Source organism: Oncorhynchus masou, chromosome 13 (assembly GCF_036934945.1).
Source record: "Oncorhynchus masou masou isolate Uvic2021 chromosome 13, UVic_Omas_1.1, whole genome shotgun sequence".
Taxonomy (NCBI): domain Eukaryota; kingdom Metazoa; phylum Chordata; class Actinopteri; order Salmoniformes; family Salmonidae; genus Oncorhynchus; species Oncorhynchus masou.
Window position 1 is genome coordinate 25,087,724 of NC_088224.1, and position 23,053 is coordinate 25,110,776.

Below are 23,053 nucleotides of genomic sequence, written 5' to 3' on the forward strand. Positions count from 1 at the left end.
TGGCAGAGTGCCTGGTAGCCCCTTGCTGATGTATGTGTTTGCGCGTGAGTCTAGTAAATCTGGTGAAAGCTTTGAGCAGGTATTATTATGTCACACACTCGCTAGGCCAACAGCTCTGCTGCCTCACGCTAGAAGACTGAGAAGGACGAGACAGGATAAGACGGGACAGGCCAGAATGGGTCGGGACAGAACAGTTTAGGACAGAACAGTTCAGGACAGAATAGGGTAGGACAAGACAGAACAGGGTAGGACAAAACAGGACGGGACCTTACAGGACCAAACAGGGGCTGGCTGAGTCCCAATACTCACAGACATCTTCCTACTCTACCCTTTTTTCCATTGCTAAACAGGAGAGGAGGATTTGGAACATAATACATTTCAGATAAAAGAATAGGTGGACTATGTGCATTATAATAGTATGACTTCACACACACGCTCATACACACACACATACACACACATACACACACACACGCTCATACACACACACATACACACACACACGCTCATACACACACACATACACACACACACGCTCATGCACACACACATACACACACACACGCTCATACACACACACATACACACACACATGCTCATACACACACACATACACACACACACAAGTCGAGAGAAACTAATTTAACTATGGCTGCAGCAAAGTCAACGTAGCATACATTTCAACATAAATACAGGCATGTTGGGGAGTGCTTTAAATGGATCCCTGTATTCTGAGAATGAATACCCTCTCACATCTATTGGTCACTGATCAGTTAGGAACTCCCCTCACCTGGCTGTCTAGATCTTAATTGGACACAAATTGAAAGGACAAACCACAAACCAGCAGACACTAGGTCCTTCATGGAATGAGTTTGACACCCCTGGTCTACAACTTCAAGGTGTGGGTCAGGGACAATACAGCCAAACCTAGGTTCAAATACTACTTGAAATCTATCAGATACTTGGGAGATTGCCTTGAGTGCCAGAGGGGTGGGGTTTGAAGTTTTGGGACTGTTATATTGGTCTATTAAGCCAGGCAAGCTCAATCAAGCACAGAAAGTATTTGAAATGATTTCAAATAGTATTTGAACAGAGCATCATGCTGACTGCAGTAGGAAGCTAACAACTGACTTGGAGAACACTTATTGACATTCATACAATACTGACTGGCGGTGATGAGGTTTTGTTCACTTACAGTGAAAAAATGCATTGGACATATGTTCTAAGTGCAATATTAGTGTGGGTATTGGAATGTAGCCTGAAAGATTGAACTCTTGACAGTACAAATTGAAGGTGCAGGGGGCAGGTTTGTGAAACTTCTCTTCCTTCCGTCCTGTTCTCATCTCTCTGAACTTTAGGGTTGTTCTGGATTTTTTAAATGTTCTGATGGGATCAGGTAGAGCCGGACATAGCAGGAACATGGCATGGCTCTCAGTCCAGAAAGGCTCTCCAGCCTCTAATCCAATCTAATCCAATCAGCAGGCTGGGATTTCTTACGCAAAAAGAGAAGAGGAAGAGCAGGACAAAAGGAGAAGAAAGAGAGGAGGAAGAGCAGGACAAGAGGAGAAGAATGAGAAGAGGAAGAGCAGGACAAGAGGAGAAGAATGAGAGGAGGAAGAGCAGGACAAGAGGAGAAGAATGAGAAGAGGAAGAGCAGGACAAGAGGAGAAGAATGAGAAGAGGAAGAGCAGGACAAGAGGAGAAGAATGAGAGGAGGAAGAGCAGGACAAGAGGAGAAGATAGAGAAGAGGAAGTGCAGGACAAGCAGAGAAGAATGAGAGGAGGAAGAGCAGGACAAGAGGAGAAGAATAAGAGGAGGAAGAGCAGAACAAAAGGAGAAGAAAGAGAGAGGAAGAGCATGACAAAAGGAGAAGAAAGAGAAGAGGAAGAGCAGGACAAGAGGAGAAGAAAGAGAGGAGGAAGAGCAGGTTGAGACATTCAGCTTCATTCAGTTTACAAGAGAACTGTAGGCTGTCTGTTCAGAAGTGCAAATAGTTCTGCAACAGTAATACAACACCATCGCAATGCCATCAGCTCTGACAGGGAAGTTCACATCTCAAACAATCACCTGCCACTTCATACAAACGGCCAACACAGTTTGCTTTTGTTCTGTTTGTTGTTAGCTTTTTCTCTTCCTAGTGGCTGTGTATAAAGTATCGTAGATAGAGTTAGATGGTTGGTCCAATAAGGATAGCAGAGGAAGGGCATGACGCCCCCAGACAACGTCACGCTTCAGGATGCCCCCAGACAACGTCACGCTTCAGGATGCCCCCCAGACAACGTCACGCTTCAGGATGCCCCCCAGACAACGTCACGCTTCAGGATGCCCCCCAGACAACGTCACGCTTCAGGATACCCTCCAGACAACGTCACGCTTCAGGATGCCCCCCAGACAACGTCACGCTTCAGGATGCCCCCCAGACAACGTCACGCTTCAGGATGCCCCCAGGCAACGTCACGCTTCAGGATGCCCCCCAGACAACGTCACGCTTCAGGATGCCCCCAGACAACGTCACGCTTCAGGATGCCCCCCAGGCAACGTCACGCTTCAGGATGCCCCCCAGACAACGTCACGCTTCAGGATGCCCCCCAGACAACGTCATGCTTCAGGATGCCCCCAGACAACGTCATGCTTCAGGATGCCCCCAGACAACGTCATGCTTCAGGATGCCCCCCAGGCAACGTCATGCTTCAGGATGCCCCCCCAGACAACGTCATGCTTCAGGATGCCCCCCAGGCAACGTCATGCTTCAGGATGCCCCCCAGGCAACGTCATGCTTCAGGATGCCCCCAGACAACGTCATGCTTCAGGATGCCCCCCCAGACAACGTCATGCTTCAGGATGCCCCCCAGGCAACGTCATGCTTCAGGATGCCCCCAGACAACGTCATGCTTCAGGATGCCCCCCAGACAACGTCATGCTTCAGGATGCCCCCCAGGCAACGTCATGCTTCAGGATGCCCCCCAGGCAACGTCATGCTTCAGGATGCCCCCCAGACAACGTCATGCTTCAGGATGCCCCCCAGGCAACGTCACACTTCAGGATGCCCCCCAGACAACGTCACGCTTTAGGATGCCCCCAGACAACGTCACGCTTCAGGATGCCCCCCAGGCAACGTCACGCTTCAGGATGCCCCCAGGCAACGTCACGCTTCAGGATGCCCCCAGGCAACGTCATGCTTCAGGATGCCCCCAGACAACGTCACGCTTCAGGATGCCCCCAGACAACGTCACGCTTCAGGATGCCCCCAGGCAACGTCATGCTTCAGGATGCCCCCAGACAACGTCACGCTTCAGGATGCCCCCAGACAACGTCATGCTTCAGGATGCCCCCAGGCAACGTCACGCTTCAGGATGCCCCCCAGGCAACGTCATGCTTCAGGATGCCCCCCAGACAACGTCACGCTTCAGGATGCCCCCAGGCAACGTCACGCTTCAGGATGCCCCCAGGCAACGTCACGCTTCAGGATGCCCCCCAGGCAACGTCATGCTTCAGGATGCCCCCCAGGCAACGTCATGCTTCAGGATGCCCCCCAGGCAACGTCATGCTTCAGGATGCCCCCCAGGCAACGTCACGCTTCAGGATGCCCCCCAGGCAACGTCACGCTTCAGGATGCCCCCCAGGCAACGTCACGCTTCAGGATGCCCCCCAGGCAACGTCATGCTTCAGGATGCCCCCCAGACAACGTCATGCTTCAGGATGCCCCCCCAGACAACGTCAGCCAGAAGGCAGCATGAAGCATCAGGTGATCAGCTTATAAAGACTGGACTGCACAGGTTGATTTTTACACATGGTCAATCGTTGTGATCGATTTGATCCCTGATGATCAATAAAGAAGTGCTGGGAAACCAGCCCCCTGTCTATCGTCTGTCTGAGGTGGGTGAATGAGTAGGAAACAGGGGCTTGGTTGGATCCACAGATTACTATAATACACCACATGTCTGTTTGTCTGTCGATTTATCTATCTGTGTGGCCACTTTCCAATTCCCCCCCCCAAAAGTGTGCAATTGTTCACTACCCCTCATGCATTTTAAAAGCATTAGTGTAACTAAGCATGTACCATCAGCTTCCAACACTCCATTCCTTTCAAATCCACAAGGAACGAGTGAATAAGTGCACACTTGACGAGCTAGTGAACAAGGGGTAGAGAATTTAACTGCAGACAGAGGGTAGTTTAGTGAGATCAGAGGGCAGGCGTATGGTTCATGGGTCAGGGGTGAAGGGTCACAAGGCAACGGCGGTACAGGGGTGTTTGAGCTTGCAGGGCAGCACCCCTCTGTTGAGCTGGTAGAACTCCACCAGGTGGATCAGGTCTGTGAACTTGGTGGAGCCATCATCCAAACTGAACAACATCTGACCTTCCTCTTCACACTGTGAGAGAGAGAGAGAGAGAGAGAGAGGAGACAATATACAATACAGTTGAGAAGGAGGCAGGAGATAGGATGTGAGAGCAAACTGAGATGGAGCCAAATTGGATGAACAAGAAGGAAGTGGAACCGAATAGAGGTAGATGAGTATAAAGAACTGACCGGTAGGATCTGAAAGTGTCTGATCTTCTGGTGGTGGCACAAGGTCAGGACAAACGCCTTGGGGTTACTTTGACTGTCTCTCAGCAGGAACAACCTGACACACCCACACATAAAACATTTTCACTTATGCTGTACATCTATACATAGGGATGGTCTGTGGGTACTAGGATGGATGGATGGGAGGGTGGCTTAAGAAGGATAATACAGCTTCTAAGCCTTACCCGTCTACTTGTCCTTGTTGCATGATCATCTTGTGGGACTCTTCTCTAATGATGCGACCATGGAACCATAGCTGTGTTCTGTGGATCACTGAAAGACAACATCAGGTTTCAGGTGTCTGAAAGATATTTTTGGCTTTCAATGTATAAACACAAGATGTGCACTATACAGCTTTACACATGCAGAGATACAAGCAGCCTGCATCCAAAATGGCACCCTTTCCCTATATAGTGTTCTTCTTATGACCAGGGCCCATAAGTAGTGCACAATGAAGGAAATAGGGTGCCATATGGGAGGTAACCACAGATGTAGGAACTGCTTCATATCCCACTTGTGTAACAATACACTCCATTAAGTCAACCCTCAACCGACAATGCAGCTTTAAGTAAAAAGTGAATTAAGTAAAAAATCTAATTAAAATATCACAATTAAATAGCAGTAGTAAAATAACAGTAGCGAGGCTATATACAGGGGGTACCGGTACAGAGTCAATGTGCTGGGGTACAGGTTAGTCGAGGTCATTGAGGTAATATGTACATGTAGGTAGAGTTTAATCGACTTAAAATAGATAATAAACAGAGAGTAGAAGCAGCGTAAAAGGGGGGGGGGGGACAATGCAAATAGTCTTGGTAGCCATTTGATTAGCTGTTCAGAAGTCTTATGACTCGGGGGTAGAAGCTGTTAAGAAGACTTTTGGACCTAGACTTGGCGCTCAGGTACCGCATGCTGTGCGGTAGCAGAGAGAACAGTCTATGACTACATTGGCTGGAATCTTTGACAATTTTTAGGGCCTTCATCTGACACCGCCTGGTATAGAGGTCCTGGGATGGCAGGAAGCTTGGCCCCAGTGAAATACTGGGCCGTACGCACAACCCTCTGTAGTGCCTTGCGGTCAGAGGCCGAGCAGTTGCCATACCAGGCAGTGATGCAACCAGTCAGGATGCTCTCGATGGTGCAGCTGTAGAACCTTTTGAGGATCTGAGGACCCATGCCAAATCTTTTCAGTCTCCTGAAGGGGAATAGGCTTTGTTGTGCCATCTTCACGACTGTCTTGGTGTGTTTGGACCATGATAGTTTGTTGGTGATGTGGACACCAAGGAACTTGAAGCTCTCAAGCTAGTCCACTACAGTTCCGTCGATGACAATGGGGGCGTACTCAGTCCTCCTTTTCCTGTAGTCATCAACAATCATCTCCATTGCCTTGATCACATTGAGGGAGAGGTTGTTATCCTGGCACCACATGGCCAGGTCTCTAACCTCCTCCCTATAGGCTGTCTCATCGTTGTCGGTGATCAGGCCTACCACTGTTGTGTCGTCGGAAAACTTAATGATGGTGTTGGAGTTGTCCCTAGCCATGCAGTCATGGGTGAACAAAGAGTAGAGGAGGGGACTGAGCACGCACCCCTTAGGGGCCCCCGTGTTGTGGATCAGTGTGGCAGATGTATTGTTACTTACCCTTACCACCTGGGGGTGGCCCATCAGCAAGTCCAGCATCCAGTTGCAGAGGGAGGTGTTTAGTCCCAGGGTGGAGTGCAATAGAGATTGCATCATCTGTGGATCTGTTGGGGCGGTGATGCAAATTGGAGTGGGTCTAGGGTATCTGGGATAATGGTGTTGATGTGATCAACCTTTCAAAGCACTTCATGGCTACAGATGTGAGAGCTTCGGGTCAGTAGTCATTTAGGCAGGTTACCTTAGTGTTCTTGGGTGCAGGGACTATGATGGTCTGCTTGAAATGCGCTGTCAGGGAGAGGTTGAAAATGTCAGTGAAGACACTTGCCAGTTGGTCAGTGCATGCTCGGAGTACACTTCCTGGTAACCCGTCTGAACCTGCAGCCTTTTGAATGTTGACCTGTTTAAAGGTCTTACTCACATCGGCTCCGGAGAGCGTGATCACACAGTCGTCCGGAATGGCTGATGCATGCTTCAGTGTTGCTTGCGAGCATAGAAGTTATTTAGCTCATCTGGTTGGCTCATGTCACTGGACAGCTCGCGGCTGTGCTTTCCTTTGTAGTCTGTAATAGTTTGCAAGCCCTGCCACATCCGACAAGCGTTGGAGCCGGTGTAGTATGATTCAATCTTACTCCTGTATTGATGTTTTGCTTGTTTGATGGTTCATCGGAGGGCATAGCGGGATTTCTTATAAGCTTCCGGGTTAGAGTCCCGTTCCTTGAAAGTGGCAGCTCTACCGTTAAACTTTGTGCCATGTTGCCTGTAATCCATGCCTTCTGGTTGGGTATGTACGTACGGACACTGTGGACGACATCGTCGTCGATGCACTTATTAATGAAGCCAGTTACTGATGTGGTGGACTCCTCAATGCCATTGGAAGAATCTGTGCAAGAAAAACAGTCCTGGAGCTGAGCATCTGCGTCATCTGACCGAGTCACTGGTGCTTCCTGCTTTAATTTTAGCATGTAAGCAGGAGTCAGGAGGATAGAGTTATGGTCAGATTTGCCAAATGGAGGGCGAGGGAGAGCTTTGTACACATCTCTGTGTGTGGAGTAAATGTGGCCTAGAGTTATTTTTCCTCTGGTTGCACATTTAACATGCTGATAGAAATGAGCTATAAATGGATTTAAGTTTCCCTGCATTAAAGTCCCCGGCCACTAGGAGCGCTGCCTCTGGATGAGTGTTTTCCTGTTTGCTTATGGCCTTATACAGCTCATTGAGTGTGGTCTTATTGCCAGCATTGGTTTGTGGTGGTAAATAGACAGCTACGAACAATATAGATGAAAACTCTCTTGGTAAATAGTGTGGTCTACAGCTTATCATGAGATACTCTATCTCAGGCGAGGAAAACCTTAATATTAGATTTTGTGCACCAGCTGTTGTTTACAAATATACACAGACTGCCACCCCATGTCTTACTTGAGGCAGCTGTTCTATCTTGTCGATGCATCGTAAACCCTTCAAGCTGTAGGTTATCCGTGTTTATCGTTCAGCCATGACTCGTGAAACTTAAGATGTTACAGTTTTTAATGTCCCGTTGGTAGGATATTCATGATCGTAGCGTGTCAATTTTGTTATCCAATGATTGTACGTTGGCTAACAGGATTGATGGTGGAGGCAGATTCCACACTCGCCGTCGGATCCTTACAAGGTACCCAGACCAAAATCCCAGATCTCTCCGTCTCTTTCACATGCGAATGACGGGAATTTGGGCCTTGTCGCGTGTCTGAAGTAAATTCTTTGCGTTCGACTCGTTAAAGAAAAAATCTTTGTCCAGTACGAGGTGAGTAATCGCTGTCCTGATATACAGAAGCTATTTTCGGTCATAAGAGACAGTAGCATAAACATTATGTATAAAATAAGTCACAAATAACAATAGCACAATTGGTTAGGAGTCCGTAAAACGGCAGCCATCTCCTCCGGCGCCATCTAGCATTACTAAGTATTTATGAAGTTACTGTTAAATGTTGTTACTAGTGTAAATATTACAGTACTACTATCCATGTATAAGAGCAAAGTAATGTAAAGTGTAGGGTACCTGAGCTGAGAGAAGATGGGTGGAGGAGGCTGGGACTGCCCAGAGCATTCATACGGTGACCACGTTTCTGATGGCAGAAAAAAAAAAAACTATTTTAGATTCAGAATGACAGAAGTACACCTTCTTCTTAGTCTGAGTTTCCCAATCTTCCATCCCATCCACTTCCTCTCCTTCCTACTCACCCTCCATGTCTGTCCCTCCTCCACCGCGGCACTCTGTGCTTCCAGAGGGTTCTCTATGACGCGTCCCGTCCTGCCAGAGAAGTCCATGGCCACCAGAGAGTTCTCAGACACACTCCTCTACAGAGACAGAGATCTTGTCTGAGCCACGCTACCGCTCTCCAATAGATTCTAGTTTGCTTAAATAGAGTAGGGAATAGAAACATGTGAATAGGAATCTTACCACAGGAGTAGAGAAGTGTGAGACAGGAGACTTCTGCTGCTGGGGACTCTTGTAGTTCTGATACAGTAATATCCCATACTGTCAAAACAGAACATATATGTAGCTCACAACAAAATACATTTTCAAGTAATAAATATAAATGAAACATCAGTTATACAGAAGATTCTGTGAGAGAGTGTGTGTGTGTGTGTGTGTGTGTGTGTGTGTGTGTGTGTGTGTGTGTGTGTGTGTGTGTGTGTGTGTGTGTGTGTGTGTGTGTGTACTGTACCTTTAACAGTCTGAAGGCAGTCATCCAGCAGGTTCTGCTCTGTTCATCTTCGGCACACAGCATCCTCAGCTCCTTGCACCCACTCCTCACCTTACTGGGCTGTCAATCAAACAATCAGCCAATCATTGAACCTTACTGGGCTGTCAATCAAACAATCAAATGTTCAGTTAGACAACCCGTCAGCCAGTATTTACTAAATCTATAACTAGATCTATAACTAGATATATCTATAACTAGATCTATAACTATATATATATCTATAACTAGATATTGCTTAAAGCCCCTCAACTAAGATCACTGCCCAGTATGGCAACAGCTTGGCATCCGATCGAAAGGCGCTACAGAGGGTAGTGCATACAGCCCAGTACATCACTGGGGTCGAGCTCCCTGCCATCCAGGACCTCTATACCAGTCGGTGTCAGTTGAAGGCCCTAAAAATTGCCAAAGCCTCCAGCTACCCAAGCCATAGACTGTTCTTTCTGCTACTGCACGGCAAGCAGTACTGATGCACCCATAATAAGTTGCATGGACTCATTCTGGTGGGCACTAATAGTGTTTAACATAGTGTTTTTGAATGACTACCTCGTCTCTGTACCCCACACAAGCAATTATCTGTAAGGTCCCTCAGTCGAGCAGTGAATTTCAAACACAGATTCAACCACCAAGTCCAGCGAGATTTAACAATGCCTCGCAAAGAAGGGCACCTATTTGTTAAAAAAAGGGAAAAAAAGTCTAACCTTTATTTAACTAGGTAAGTCAGTTAGGAACAAATTCTTACTTACAATGACAGCCTACCCCCTGGCCAAACAAACCCCTAACACGGACGACGTTGGGCCAATTGTGCACCGCCCTATGGGACTCTCGATCACGGACGGTTGTGACACAGCCTGGGATGGAACCAGGGTCTTTAGTGACGCCTCTAGCACTGCAATGCAGTGCCTTAGTCCGCTGCGTCACTCGGAAGACACTGAATACTCCTTTGAACATGGTGAAGTTATTAATTACACTATAGATGGTATATCAATACACCCAGTCACTACAAATATGATTAAAAAAAAGATTGAACCTTTTTAACTAGTCAAGTCAGTTAAGAACATATTCTTATTTATAATGACAGTCTAAGATACAAGCATCCTTCCTAACTCAGTTGTCAGAGAGAATGGAAACCGGTCAGGGATTTCACCATAAGGCCAATAAAGACTTTAAAAGTTACAGTGCTTAATGGCTGAAGAGGAGAAAACTGAGGATGGATCAATAATATTGTAGTTAATCCACAATACTAACCGAATTGACGGAGTGAAAAGAAGGAAGCCTGGACCGAATAACATATTCCAAAACCTGTATCCGTTTTGCAACAAGGTACTAAGAAATACTGCAAAAACATTTTGGCAAAGCAATTCACTTTTTTTGTCCTGAATACAAAGAATTATGTTAGGGGCAAATCCAATACAACACACACGGTGTACCACTCTCCATATTTTCGAGCATAGTGGTGGCCGCATCATGTTATGGGTATGCTTGTAATCATTAAGGACGGAGGAGTTTTTCAGGATAAAAAATAAATGGAACAGCGCTAAGTACAGGCAAAATCCTAGATAAAAATCTGGTTCAGTCTGCTTTACACCAGACACTGGGAGATGAATTCACCTTCCAGCAGGACAATAACCTAAAACACAAATCTACACTGGAGTTGCTTACCAAGAAGACAGTTAACATTCCTGAGTGGCCAAGTTACAGTTTTTACTCAGAATTTTGAAAAAAATAAATGTGCAAATGTTGCACAATCCAGGTGTGGAAAGCACTTAGAGACTTAACCAGAAAGACTCACTGCTGTTATCGCTGCCAAAGGTGTTTCTACAAATTATTGACTCAGTGGTGTGAATACTTAGGTAAATGAGAAATATCTGTATTTCATTATCCATACATTTGCAAAAAAATAAAATAATGCATTTTCACTTTGTCATTATGGGGTACTGTGTCTAAAAAAATATATATATATTTAATCCATTTAGAATTCAGGCTGTAACACAAACTGTGGAATAAGTCAAGGGGAATGAATAGTTTCTAAAGGCTAAGATATCGTTACTCATTGTGTATTTATTATTACTTTATTATTACATGTTTTACTATTTCTATTATTTCTCTATTTTCTTTCTCTCTTCGTTGTTGGGAAGGGCCCATAAGTAAGCATTGCACTGTCAGTCTACACCGGGTGTTTATGAAGCATGTGACAAATAAGAATTGTGTGTCAGGCTCAGTGTGTCCTAGCAGGCCCTGTCCCAGCCTATCCCACTAGGCTGAGCCAGTATAACCTGGTTACCTCCAGGGATAACCCCCGCAGAGGTATACACATTACAGGACTGTCTATCTGCTGCCTGGGGCCAGTGTGTGTGAGTGTGTCCCTCACCTTGATACAGAACTGGTAGTCAGTGGGGGCGTTGTGCAGCTTCCTCCCTGTGGTCACTGTGAACACACTACTGTCCTCCAGGTCTGACAACAACTGGAGGTGTCTGGGCTCCTAGAGAGAGGATGGAGGTAGGGAGGAGGTTTGAACAGTCCTTCCTTGGAGTAGTTTCTTTAGTGCAGTGCACTAAACAGATAATTGGGCACTAGGGCAATGAGAAGTAATTTTGGCCACATCCCTTCTTCCTACCTTGGAGGATCCTTTAGTGGAGTAGTAGAGTCCAGAGCGTCTGAGGAACATGGAGAGTCTCTTCCAGGACTTCCTGCCAGACTCCTTCAGATAGAGGAACCCCTGCACCTCCGGACAGCTGCTGGAGTTTAGGAAGTTCTGTACCAAAACACACACGGGAGTGAGCAAGGACTCTCTGGAATGTGTGTGTGTGCTTGTGGATGTGGAGGTGGGGATAGAGGTGTACATATGTGTACATGCACAGGTCAACATTCACAAGGCCGCGGGGCCAGACGGAATACCAGGACATGTGCTCCGGGCATGTGCTGACCAACTGGCAGGTGTCTTCACAGACATTTTCAACATGTCCCAGATTGAGTCTGTAATACCAAAATGTTTCAAGCAGACCACCATAGTCCCTGTGCCCAAGAACACTAAGAACACATGAAGTGCTTTGAAAGACTGGTAATAGCTCACATTAACACCATTATCTCAGAAATCCTAGAGCCACTCCAATTTGCATACCCCCATACACATCCACAGATGATGTAATCTCTATTGCACTCCACACTGTGGAGAATGCTATTCATTGACTACAGCTCAGCGTTCAACACCATATTACCCTCAAAACTCATCACTAAGCTAAGGATCATGGGACTAAACACCTCCCTCTGCAACTGGATCCTGGACTTCCTGACAGGCCACCCCCAGGTGGAGAGGGTAGGTAGCAACACATCTGCCAAGCTGATCCTCAACACTGGAGCCCCTCAGGGGTGCGTGCTCAGTCACCTCTACTCCACCCCAGTCATAGACTGTTCTCTCTACTACCGCATGGCAACCCCCAAGCCATAAGACTCCTGAACATGCACTCAAATGGCTACCCGGACTATTTGCATTGTCCCGACACCCCCAACCCCTCTTTTACGCTGCTGTTACTCTCTGTTTATCATATATGCATAGTCAGTTTAACCATACCTACATGTACATACTACCTCAATCAGCCCAACTAACCGGTACTTCAAATCAAATCAAATTTTATTTGTCACATACACATGGTTAGCAGATGTTAATGCGAGTGTAGCGAAATGCTTGTGCTTCTAGTTCCGACAATGCAGTAATAACCAACATGTAATCTAACTAACAATTCCAAAACTACTGTCTTATACACACAAGTGTAAGGGGATAAAGAATATGTACATAAAGATATATGAATGAGTGATGGTACAGAGCAGCATAGGCAAGATACAGTAGGTGGTATCGAGTACAGTATATACATATGAGATGAGTATGTAAACAAAGTGGCATAGTTAAAGTAGCTAGTGATACATGTATTACATAAAGATGCAGTAGATGATATAGAGTACAGTATATACGTATACATATGAGATGAATAATGTAGGGTATGTAAACATTATATTAGGTAGCATTGTTTAAAGTGGCTAGTGATATATTTTACATAATTTCCCATCAATTCCCATTATTAAAGTGGCTGGAGTTGAGTCAGATAGAAGCTGTTTTTCAGTCTCTCTGTCCCAGCTTTGATGCACATGTAATGACCTCGCCTTCTGGATGATAGCGGGGTGAACAGGCAGTGGCTCGGGTGGTTGTTGTCCTTGATGATCTTTATGGCCTTCCTGTAACATCGGGTGGTGTAGGTGTCCTGGAGGGCAGGTAGTTTGCACCCGGTGATGCATTGTGCAGACTTCACTACCCTCTGGAGAGCCTTACAGTTGTGGGCGGAGCAGTTGCCGTACCAGGCGGTGATACAGCACGCCAGGATGCTCTCGATTGTGCATCTGTAGAAGTTTGTGAGTGCTTTTGGTGACAAGCCAAATTTCTTCAGCCTCCTGAGGTTGAAGAGGCGCTGCTGCGCCTTCTTCACGATGCTGTCTGTGTGGGTGGACTAATTCAGTTTGTCTGTGATGTGTATGCCGAGGAACTTAAAACTTACTGCCCTCTCCACTACTGATCCATCGATGTGGATAGGGGGGTGTTCCCTCTGCTGTTTCCGGAAGTCCACAATCATCTCCTTAGTTTTGTTGACGTTGAGTGTGAGGTTATTTTCCTGACACCACACTCCGAGGGCCCTCACCTCCTCCCTGTAGGCCATCTCGTCGTTGTTGGTAATCAAGCCTACCACTGTTGTGTCGTCCGCAAACTTGATGATAGAGTTGGAGGCATGTGTGGCCACTCAGTTGTGGGTGAACAGGGAGTACAGGAGAGGGCTCAGAACGCACCCTTGTGGGGCCCCAGTGTTGAGGATCAGCGGGGTGGAGATGTTGTTGCCTACCCTCACCACCTGGGGGCGGCCCGTCAGGAAGTCCAGTACCCAGTTGCACAGGGTGGGGTCGAGACCCAGGGCAGTTCAGATACTGGAAACAAGTGTGATAACCAACTGTAACAATGCAAATAAATGGGCTAATGGCTGATCTCTCTATTCTCCTTCTTCCTCCCCTTTTCCCACTCCCCTCTGCAGAACGCTGTCTGGAGGACCATGAGTTGGTGGTTCAGGTTCAAGCCTCTATGACCAGCGACAGTAAATTCCTCTTCAGGAAGAACTATGCCAAGTATGAATTCTTCAGGAACCCCCTGGTGAGTCCACACGTGCACACACTCCGTCGCACACACTGCCTGAGGTGATTCAGTAAGAGGGAGTGACCTCGCCCTGATTAAAAGCAGTGGTTCGCGCTTTCAGTTTCACGCAAATGCTGCCATCAATCCACGGTTTCTGGTTTGGGAATGTTTTAATCGTTGCTATGGGAACGACATATTCAATGCACGTTCTAATGAACTCGCACACCGAATCAGCGTATTCGTCAATGTTGTTGTCTGACGCAATACGAAACATATCCCAGTCCACGTGATGGAAGCAGTCTTGGAGTGTGGAATCAGATTGGTCGGACCAGCGTTGGACAGACCTCAGCGTGGGAGCTTCTTGTTTTAGTTTCTGTCTGTAGGCAGGGATCAACAAAATGGAGTCGTGGTCAGCTTTTCCGAAAGGAGGGCGGGGCAGGGCCTTATATGCATCGCGGAAGTTAGAATAGCAATGATCCAAGGTTTTGCCAGCCCTGGTTGCGCAATCGATATGCTGATACAATTTAGGGAGTCTTGTTTTCAGATTAGCTTTGTTAAAATCCCCAGCTACAATGAATGCAGCCTCAGGATGTATGGATTCCAGTTTGCAAAGAGTCAAACAAAGTTAGTTCAGAGCCATCGATGTGTCTGCTTGTGGGGGAATATATACGGTTGTGATTATAATCGAAGAGAATTCCCTTGGTAGATAATGCGGTCGACATTTGATTGTGAGGAATTCTAAATCAGGTGAACAGAAGGATTTGAGTTCCTGCATGTTTTTGTGATCACACCACGAGGCGGCCATCTCTGTCGGCGTATATAGCCTCGCTACTGCATATAGCCTCGCTACTGCATATAGCCTCGCTACTGCATATAGCCACGCTACTGCATATAGTCACGCTACTGCATATAGCCTCGCTACTGTTAGTTTTCACTGTCTTTTTACTGTTTCACCTAATACCTATTTTTTACTTAAACATCGCATTGTTGGTTAGGGCCTATAAAATAAGCATTTCACTGTAAGGTCACACTATTTGCATTGTTACACCTGTTGTATTCAGTGCGAGTGACAAATAAACTTTGATTTGATGTGTGTGTGCTAGTGCATGTGGTGTAACAGTACTCCACCTGTAAGAGCTGTGACTGGGGGATGGAGCCGTTAGATACCTGACACCATGCCACCATCTGCTCTGGAAAGAAGTTCTGGAGAGAGATAGAGAGATAGAGAGAGATAGAGAGAGAAGAATACAGAAGAATGGGAGATACTTCAGGGACTTCAGTATCACATTAGTGATGGAACCACTATTAAGAAGGTGTGTGACAGAATGAGAGAGAGAGGGGAGATGAGAGAAGAGAGAGAGAGAGAGGAAGGAGGGAGGGAGTGAGAGTAGTTGAGAGAGGGTAGAAGGAGAGAGAGAGAGAGATGGTGGAAGGAGAGAGAGGGACATGGCGAGAGGAGAGCGATCCAGAGTAGATGCAGTATGATCTCACCCCTGACGTAATTCCTTGGTGAGCGCTCATATACACACACACACACACACACACACACACACACACACACACACACACACACACACACACACACACACACACACACACACACACACACACACACACACACCCTACCTTTTGTGTGATCGACATGGTAGTTTTACTGAAGTCATTACCAAAGCTCTGAGGTGAGGTCACTCCCTCTTACTGAATCACCTCAGGCAGTGTGTGCGACGGAGTGTGTGCACGTGTGGACTCACCAGGGGGTTCCTGAAGAATTCATACTTGGCATAGTTCTTCCTGAAGAGGAATTTACTGTCGCTGGTCATAGAGGCTTGAACCTGAACCACCAACTCATGGTCCTCCAGACAGCGTTCTGCAGAGGGGAGTGGGAAAAGGGGAGGAAGAAGGAGAATAGAGAGATCAGCCATTAGCCCATTTATTTGCATTGTTACAGTTGGTTATCACACTTGTTTCCAGTATCTGAACTGCCACTGGAAAAGAGAGGAGAGATTGGTAGGCTGTGAGCACGCGTGAGAGAGAAGCAGGGTTGGCATTGCAGTAGGATGATGTCATATATTTTACTTGATTGGACAGAGAAGCCGAGCCCAGTTCTCCTGTCCTCTCCCTCTCCTTTCACCCTAACACCCAATCCCCTCCCTCCCTCCCTCTCTCAGCTCCATCCCTCCCTTTGTCTCCCTCCCTCCCTCCCTCCCTCCCTCTGTCTCCCCTCCCTCTAACTCATCCCCTGTCAAAGCACAGTCAGAAATAACTGTAGTTTGTATAAAAAGCTGAAGTTGACTATTGAGAGTAATAGACCTCATATATTGTTAACATTCTCTATTTTGATGTATAGGCTAGTGTTCTCCTTTCACGCTCTCTTGATCTTGAGATCACATGACTCCAGCTGATTGGAGACCCCAATTGACACGTTCCAGGTCGGACGGACGGACGCACACATACACACACAGTGCTAAAACCCACAGTTGCTCAAAAAGGATTGAGCCCATACCGTGCCTCACTGCTGGCTAACACAGAACTCAAGGTGTGTGTGTGTGTGTGTCTACGCCACTCTGTCCTGGCGTCTAGCAGGGGAATTTCCTGTTGAAGTAGAAGGACAGAGCTGATTGTCTGAGCTGTCTGGGGGCTCGACCAATGCAGCCCTGGGATTGGCTGTTTGCTGCATTGGCCTGATACTGACACCGTGCCTCTGCACCCTTCCCCCTCACCCTCTCCACCCCTTCCCTTCCCTTTCTCTGCGCTCCTCTCACATACAGTTTTTCCAGAAATTACGATGATCTACCAAGAATAAAACCTTCTTCTATTCCAGTAACAGTCAGTAGAGATAGGAAAGCTTGGTGGAAAACAGGATAGAGAATAAGAGGGAGGCAATAAAACCACACTAAAAAGGTGAGGCAATAAAACCACACTAAAAAGGTGAGGCAATAAAACCACACTAAAAAGGTGAGGCAATAAAACCACACTAAAAAGGTGAGGCAATAAAACCACACGAAAAAGGTGAGGCAATAAAACCACACTAAAAATGTGAGGCAATAAAACCACACTAAAAAGGTGAGGCAATAAAACCACACTAAAAAGGTGAGGCAATAAAACCACACTCAAAAGGTGAGGCAATAAAACCACACTAAAAAGGTGAGGCAATAAAACCACACTAAAAAGGTGAGGCAATAAAACCACACTAAAAAGGTCACAGAAGGTTAAACAGAACTGTGGATTTTATGTGATTGAAGCTTTTAGGTAGCTAGAGTCTACAGTATATGCTTCCCCAACCTTAACACACTCAATGCTCGCACACACACACACCGAGGCCCAGTAGTGGGTGATGCTCCACCAGGCTCCAGCTGTTGTCGTCCAGACAGTGGCTCTTATGGACCAGGAGCTGACACACGTCTCTGGCCCTCATATCTGCCGGCACCTCCACCACCTTCCCTGCTCCATCCTCACTGTACACCTTGATGATCTACACACACACACACACACACACACACACACACACACACACACACACACACACACACACACACACACACACACACACACACACACACACACACAGTGAGAGAGATAAATATTGTCTTCATATAAAAACAATATGACACCGTCCCTGCCCCATCATCACTGTTCACCATTATTTAAATGAAAGGTCACAAAATACATTTGCAGTCATTTACAAACAAGCCACTGTAAAGAGCCTTATATTCATGTCATAATAATCCAGACTAAATAACGGCCATTGTGAGTCAGTTGAAATGTTAATAAAACAGGTTAAGCCTAGTCCTGATCTCCTATGAGCTGTTAGACTTAGTCCTACTGTGTGTCTGTTTCTCAGACTGACACACACACACACACACACACACACACACACACACACACACACACACACACACACACACACACACACACACACACACACACACACACACACACACACACTATCCGTTCTACGTACTATCCAGATGGTTGAATCCGGATCCTGTGGTACAGACTGTTCTCTCTGCTATCGCATGGCAGGCAGTACCAGCCCGCCAAGTCTAGGTCCAAAAGGCTCCTCAACAGCTTCTACGCCCAAGCCATAAGACTGTTGAACAACTAATCAAATGGCTACCCGGACTATTTACATTGACTTCCCCCTGCTACTCAATGTTTGTTATCTATGCATAGTCACTTTACCCCTACCTACATGTACATATTACCTCAATGACCTGGACTAACCTGTACCCCAGCACATTGACTCGGTATCGGTACCCCCTGTATATAGCCTCCACACTGACTCGGTACCGGTACCCCCTGTATATAGCCTCCACACTGACTCGGTACCGGTACCCCCTGTATATAGCCTCCACACTGACTCGGTACCGGTACCCCCTGTATATAGCCTCCACACTGACTCGGTACCGGTACCCCCTGTATATAGCCTCCACACTGACTCGGTACCGGTACCCCCTGTATATAGCCTCCACACTGACTCGGTACCGGTACCCCCTGTATATAGCCTCCAAACTGACTCGGTACCGGTACCCCTTGTATATAGCCTCCACATTGACTTGGTACCGGTACCCCCTGTATATAGCCTCCACATTGACTCGGTAACGGTACCCCCTGTATATAGCCTCCACATTGACTCGGTACCGGTATACCGGTATATAATATAATATCATTTGATGTAAATGAGGATATTCTCGAATGCTGACCATGACCATGACCTACGTTTCTCGTCATCAAAATAGTTGACTCGTGATTACACATACGCACCTGAACATACACATTTAACAATATGCCTGAGATACACCACACACACACACCACACACACACACACACACACACACACACACACACACACACACACACACACACACACACACACACACACACACACACACACACACACACACACACACACACACACACACACTCTACCAGTCAAACGTTTTAGAACACCTACTCATTCAAGGGTTCGTCATTATTTTTTACTTTTTTCTACATTGTATAATAATAGTCAAGACATCAAGACTATGAAATAACACATATGGAGTCATATAGTAACTAAAAAAAAGTGTTCAACAAATCTAAATATATTTTATATTTGAGATTCTTCAAATAGCCACCCTTTATTTCATTGTTTTCATGTCTTCACTATTGTTCTAAAATGTAGAAAATAGTAAAAAATAAAGAAAAACACTTGAATGAGTAGGTGTTCTAAAACTTTGACCGGAAGTGTACATATATACCTCTGAGATATACGCACTAAACATATGCCTGAAAATATACATACATACATTCACATAAACAGTACTCACACTTAAAAATACACATACGCACTTAACGATATACACACACACAAATATTCACGCCTCAAAAACACACCCACATTTACTCAAATACACACATACACCTGTGAGCAAAACCCTATTGATAGAGATATCTCTATCTAACCATCTCTCCATCCTAATCTTCTTCCTCCCAGCAGGGAAGTGTGTTTGTAAGGGTGGATGTGAGCGTGTTGTGTGTGTCCGCAGAAAATGTGCCTAAATTTCCATCATTAAGTTTTATCCCCAAACCCATCAAGACACAACACTAGAAACAAGTCCAGAGTAGAACACAGAATCACACAACACTACAAACACCATAGTAGAACACAGAATCACACAACAATAGAAACAACTTCACGGTAGAACACAGAGAATCACAGGAAAGCAAAAATGACGCCACAGCTCTCTCTGCCTCCTCCTTCCACCGTCCCAGCCCAGTGCCCAGGCTGTGTCTTGACCATTACAGGACAGAGACAGGACAGCAGAGAACAAAGGGTAATGCACTAGAAAGGAGACGCCAGAAACAAAAGAAGAAAAGTATTTATTGCGTCTCGTAGTAGTTTAAGAAAGTTTCTATATGTGGAATGTCATCACCGCTAAAGTTATACACACACACACACACACACACTCTACCCACACACACTCTACCCACACACACTCTACCCACACACACTCTACCCACACACAAGCTACCCACTACACACAAACATGCTTACCTCTACAGCCTGAAAGAGGCAACAGTCAGGAGAGCACGATGGCATTTTCACACTGAGCCTCACTTTACTGAGACAGAGAGAGTGGAGTGAGAGAAAGAGGGAGGGATAGGGGGAAGGAGGGGAAGAGAGGGAGGGACTGAGAGGTAAAGTGAACACGAGATTGGCAGAGGGAGAAGGAGCGATGGAGGGGACATTGAAATAGAAGGAGAGAGACGGAGTGAGGAGAGGGGGAATGAAAAGGAGAGAGGAGGGCAAGAAAGAGAGAGAGAGGAGAGAGAGAAAGAGAGAGAGGAGAGAGAGCGCGAGAGAGAGAGAGAGAGAGAGAGGAGAGCACTTCCTCTCATGCTGGGCAGGATAATGCCTGAATGCTCCTCTGTCTAAGACTCAGCCAGTGGATTAGTGCGGTGTGTGTGTGTGTGTGTGTGCGTCATGCGTGCAGAGAATTCACTTCATGTCACACACAACGTGCAAACAAATGCATGCACACACACACACACACACACACACACACACACACACACAGACCCAGTCATAGTCACGCATCTCCAAACATTTTCTAGCTGCCTCACGGTTTCAATTTCTCTTATCAGACAAACCTTCCCCCTTTGTTTTCTTCCCTCCCCTCTATTCTCCTCTCCATTCCAGCCCTCCTCTCCTCTACAGATGGGTGTGAGATGGAGGGATGAAGGGTTAGGTATGGAGCAGTGTGAGGAACAGATGTCTGTTGTCTTTCATGGGGCTGTGGGGGAGAAACAGTTTGGTCACTAGTTAAAGTGAAAGAGTCTGTAAAGAGTTCTTTAGTTTTAGACTGGGATCACATGTCAGCTATAAGGGCTGGCAGACAGGAGGGGGGGGGGCGAGAGAGACTGGCGATTGCTCAGCTATTCTGCTGAGAGAAAATGGAAGATAAAGTGGAGAGAGGGAGGGGGGATTAAGAGAGGGAGAGAGACAGTGAGTGACAAATCATTTGATATTTATTTAGATTCTAGTTTATTATCCATTTATTTATTCATTAATTTATTCATTTATTTATTTATTTATTCATTAATTTATTATTATTATTTTAGTTTAAACTGAATAAAATCTAGCAATTATTCAAGTGTATAAATTGTAAATAACAATATAAATGAGACTAGTGCTGAGCAATTAGTGCTTTGAGGTCGGTTCAAAAATGGTCGGTTCAAAAATGTGTTATTTGTTTCGTGCTGTTGACAAGCCCAGAGAGCAAATCAAGAGCCTATAGAGCCTAGCCTTGAGCCTATAGACAGGAAAAAGAAGCCTTGAGCGCACAGCAAAGTTGATACCGTGAGATTTAAAAACTTTTAAAACCCTGACTAGAGAGACTCAATGAATACGTTCATGTTTAAAGTTGTTATTCAGCACTGTCAAAACAAAACGTTCAACACTTCTAGAAGCCATAAAATGCAAGACAACCAGCACTGCAGCTATAATGAATAGATATTGCAAAGAGTTACAATGAGCTAGATTGCGTTATTATTAGCAGCTTTGTCACGCCCTGGTCGAAGTATTTTGTGTTTGTCTTCATTTATTTGGTCAGGCCAGGGTGTGGCATGGGTTTTTGTATGTGGTGTGTTTGTATCGGGATTGTAGCTTAGTGGGGTGTTCTAGTTAAGTCTATGGCTGTCTGAAGTGGTTCTCAATCAGAGGCAGGTGTTTATCGTTGTCTCTGATTGGGAACCATATTTAGGCAGCCATATTCTTTGAGTGTGTCGTGGGTGATTGTCCTTAGTGTCCTTATGTTCCTGTCTTTTGTACTAGTTTGCACCAGTATTAGGCTGTTTCGGTTTTCGTTACATTTATTGTTTTGTAGTGTTTGTATTTAGATTCGTGTTGCTTCAGTTTAATAAACATGGATCGCAATCTACACGCCGCATTTTGGTCCGACTCTCCTTCACACCTAGAAAGCCGTAAAAAGCTTCTCCCTTTTTTATATCAAGTAATATTTCACTTTATCTGGACACCGGATTAACACAATGAATTGGTGCATGAGACAGAAATAATGCAGTTATTATAATAATGCGAACTGAATTTTGCCATCAGCTGGTAGACAGTGTCCCCTTTTCTCAGCAGAGGGATGGTGAGTCAGCCTTACAGCCGCTCTCTCCCTCCTCTCAAACCAGGGGCTTTCACTGGGGACATGTCCCCACCACATTCTGATATAGCATTTTTGTACGCTCCAGTTTTATCATTGGAATGTGATACAAAACGGAGGCATCGGTGTGCTTTAGGACCATGCGGACGCTGCCGTGCGGTTGATAGGCTGTTAAGTGTTTATCTGTCTGGGATTAAATAAATAAATACATAAATACATAACCAGTCAGAAGTTGACACATTTACATTTACATTTAAGTCATTTAGCAGACGCTCTTATCCAGAGACACCTACGCATTCAAGGGTTTTTCTTTATTTGCACTATTTTCTACATTGTAGATTAATAGTGAAGACATCAAAACTATGAAATAACACATATGGAATCATGTAGTAACCAAAAGACTGCAAAATAAAAATATATAAAAAAATGTAGGTTCTTCGAAGTCGCCACCCTTTGCCTGATGACAACTTTGCACACTCTTGGCATTCTCTCAACCAGCTTCATGAGGTAGTCACCTGGAATGCGTTTCAATTAACATGTGTGCCTTGTTAAAAGTTAATTTGTGGAATTTCTTTCCTTCTTAACCTCTAGCGTCGAGCAATCCCGTATCCGGGAGCGTAATCATAGCCTCAAGCTCATTAGCATAACGCAACGTTAACTATTCATGAAAATCGCAAATGAAATGAAATAAATATATTGGCTCACAAGCTTAGCCTTTTGTTAACAACACTCTCATCTCAGATTTTCAAAATATGCTTTTCAACCATAGCTACACTGTAACGGTTTT

The 23,053-nt window shown here is 45.7% G+C and overlaps 1 protein-coding gene across 5 annotated transcripts in view; it reads right to left on the reverse strand.

The window, feature by feature from the left end:
• Nucleotides 1-3,326: 3,326 nt before the first annotated feature.
• The window catches only part of LOC135551990 (growth factor receptor-bound protein 10-like), a 58,935-nt gene continuing 39,208 nt past the window's right edge, over nt 3,327-23,053 (reverse strand). Inside the window, exons 1-13 of one of the 5 annotated variants that reach the window (XM_064983322.1) lie at nt 20,154-20,473; nt 17,431-17,587; nt 15,867-15,982; nt 15,244-15,318; nt 11,563-11,700; nt 11,317-11,427; nt 8,910-9,008; nt 8,642-8,719; nt 8,422-8,538; nt 8,240-8,306; nt 4,752-4,839; nt 4,531-4,624; nt 3,329-4,372 (exon numbers count right to left, since the gene is read on the reverse strand). In XM_064983322.1, the coding sequence (XP_064839394.1) occupies nt 4,226-4,372; nt 4,531-4,624; nt 4,752-4,839; nt 8,240-8,306; nt 8,422-8,538; nt 8,642-8,719; nt 8,910-9,008; nt 11,317-11,427; nt 11,563-11,700; nt 15,244-15,318; nt 15,867-15,982; nt 17,431-17,587; nt 20,154-20,198 (1,332 nt within the window). In that variant the 5' untranslated portion in view covers nt 20,199-20,473 and the 3' untranslated portion in view covers nt 3,329-4,225. The other 4 variants (XM_064983319.1, XM_064983323.1, XM_064983321.1 and 1 more) reach the window with 4 other exon arrangements.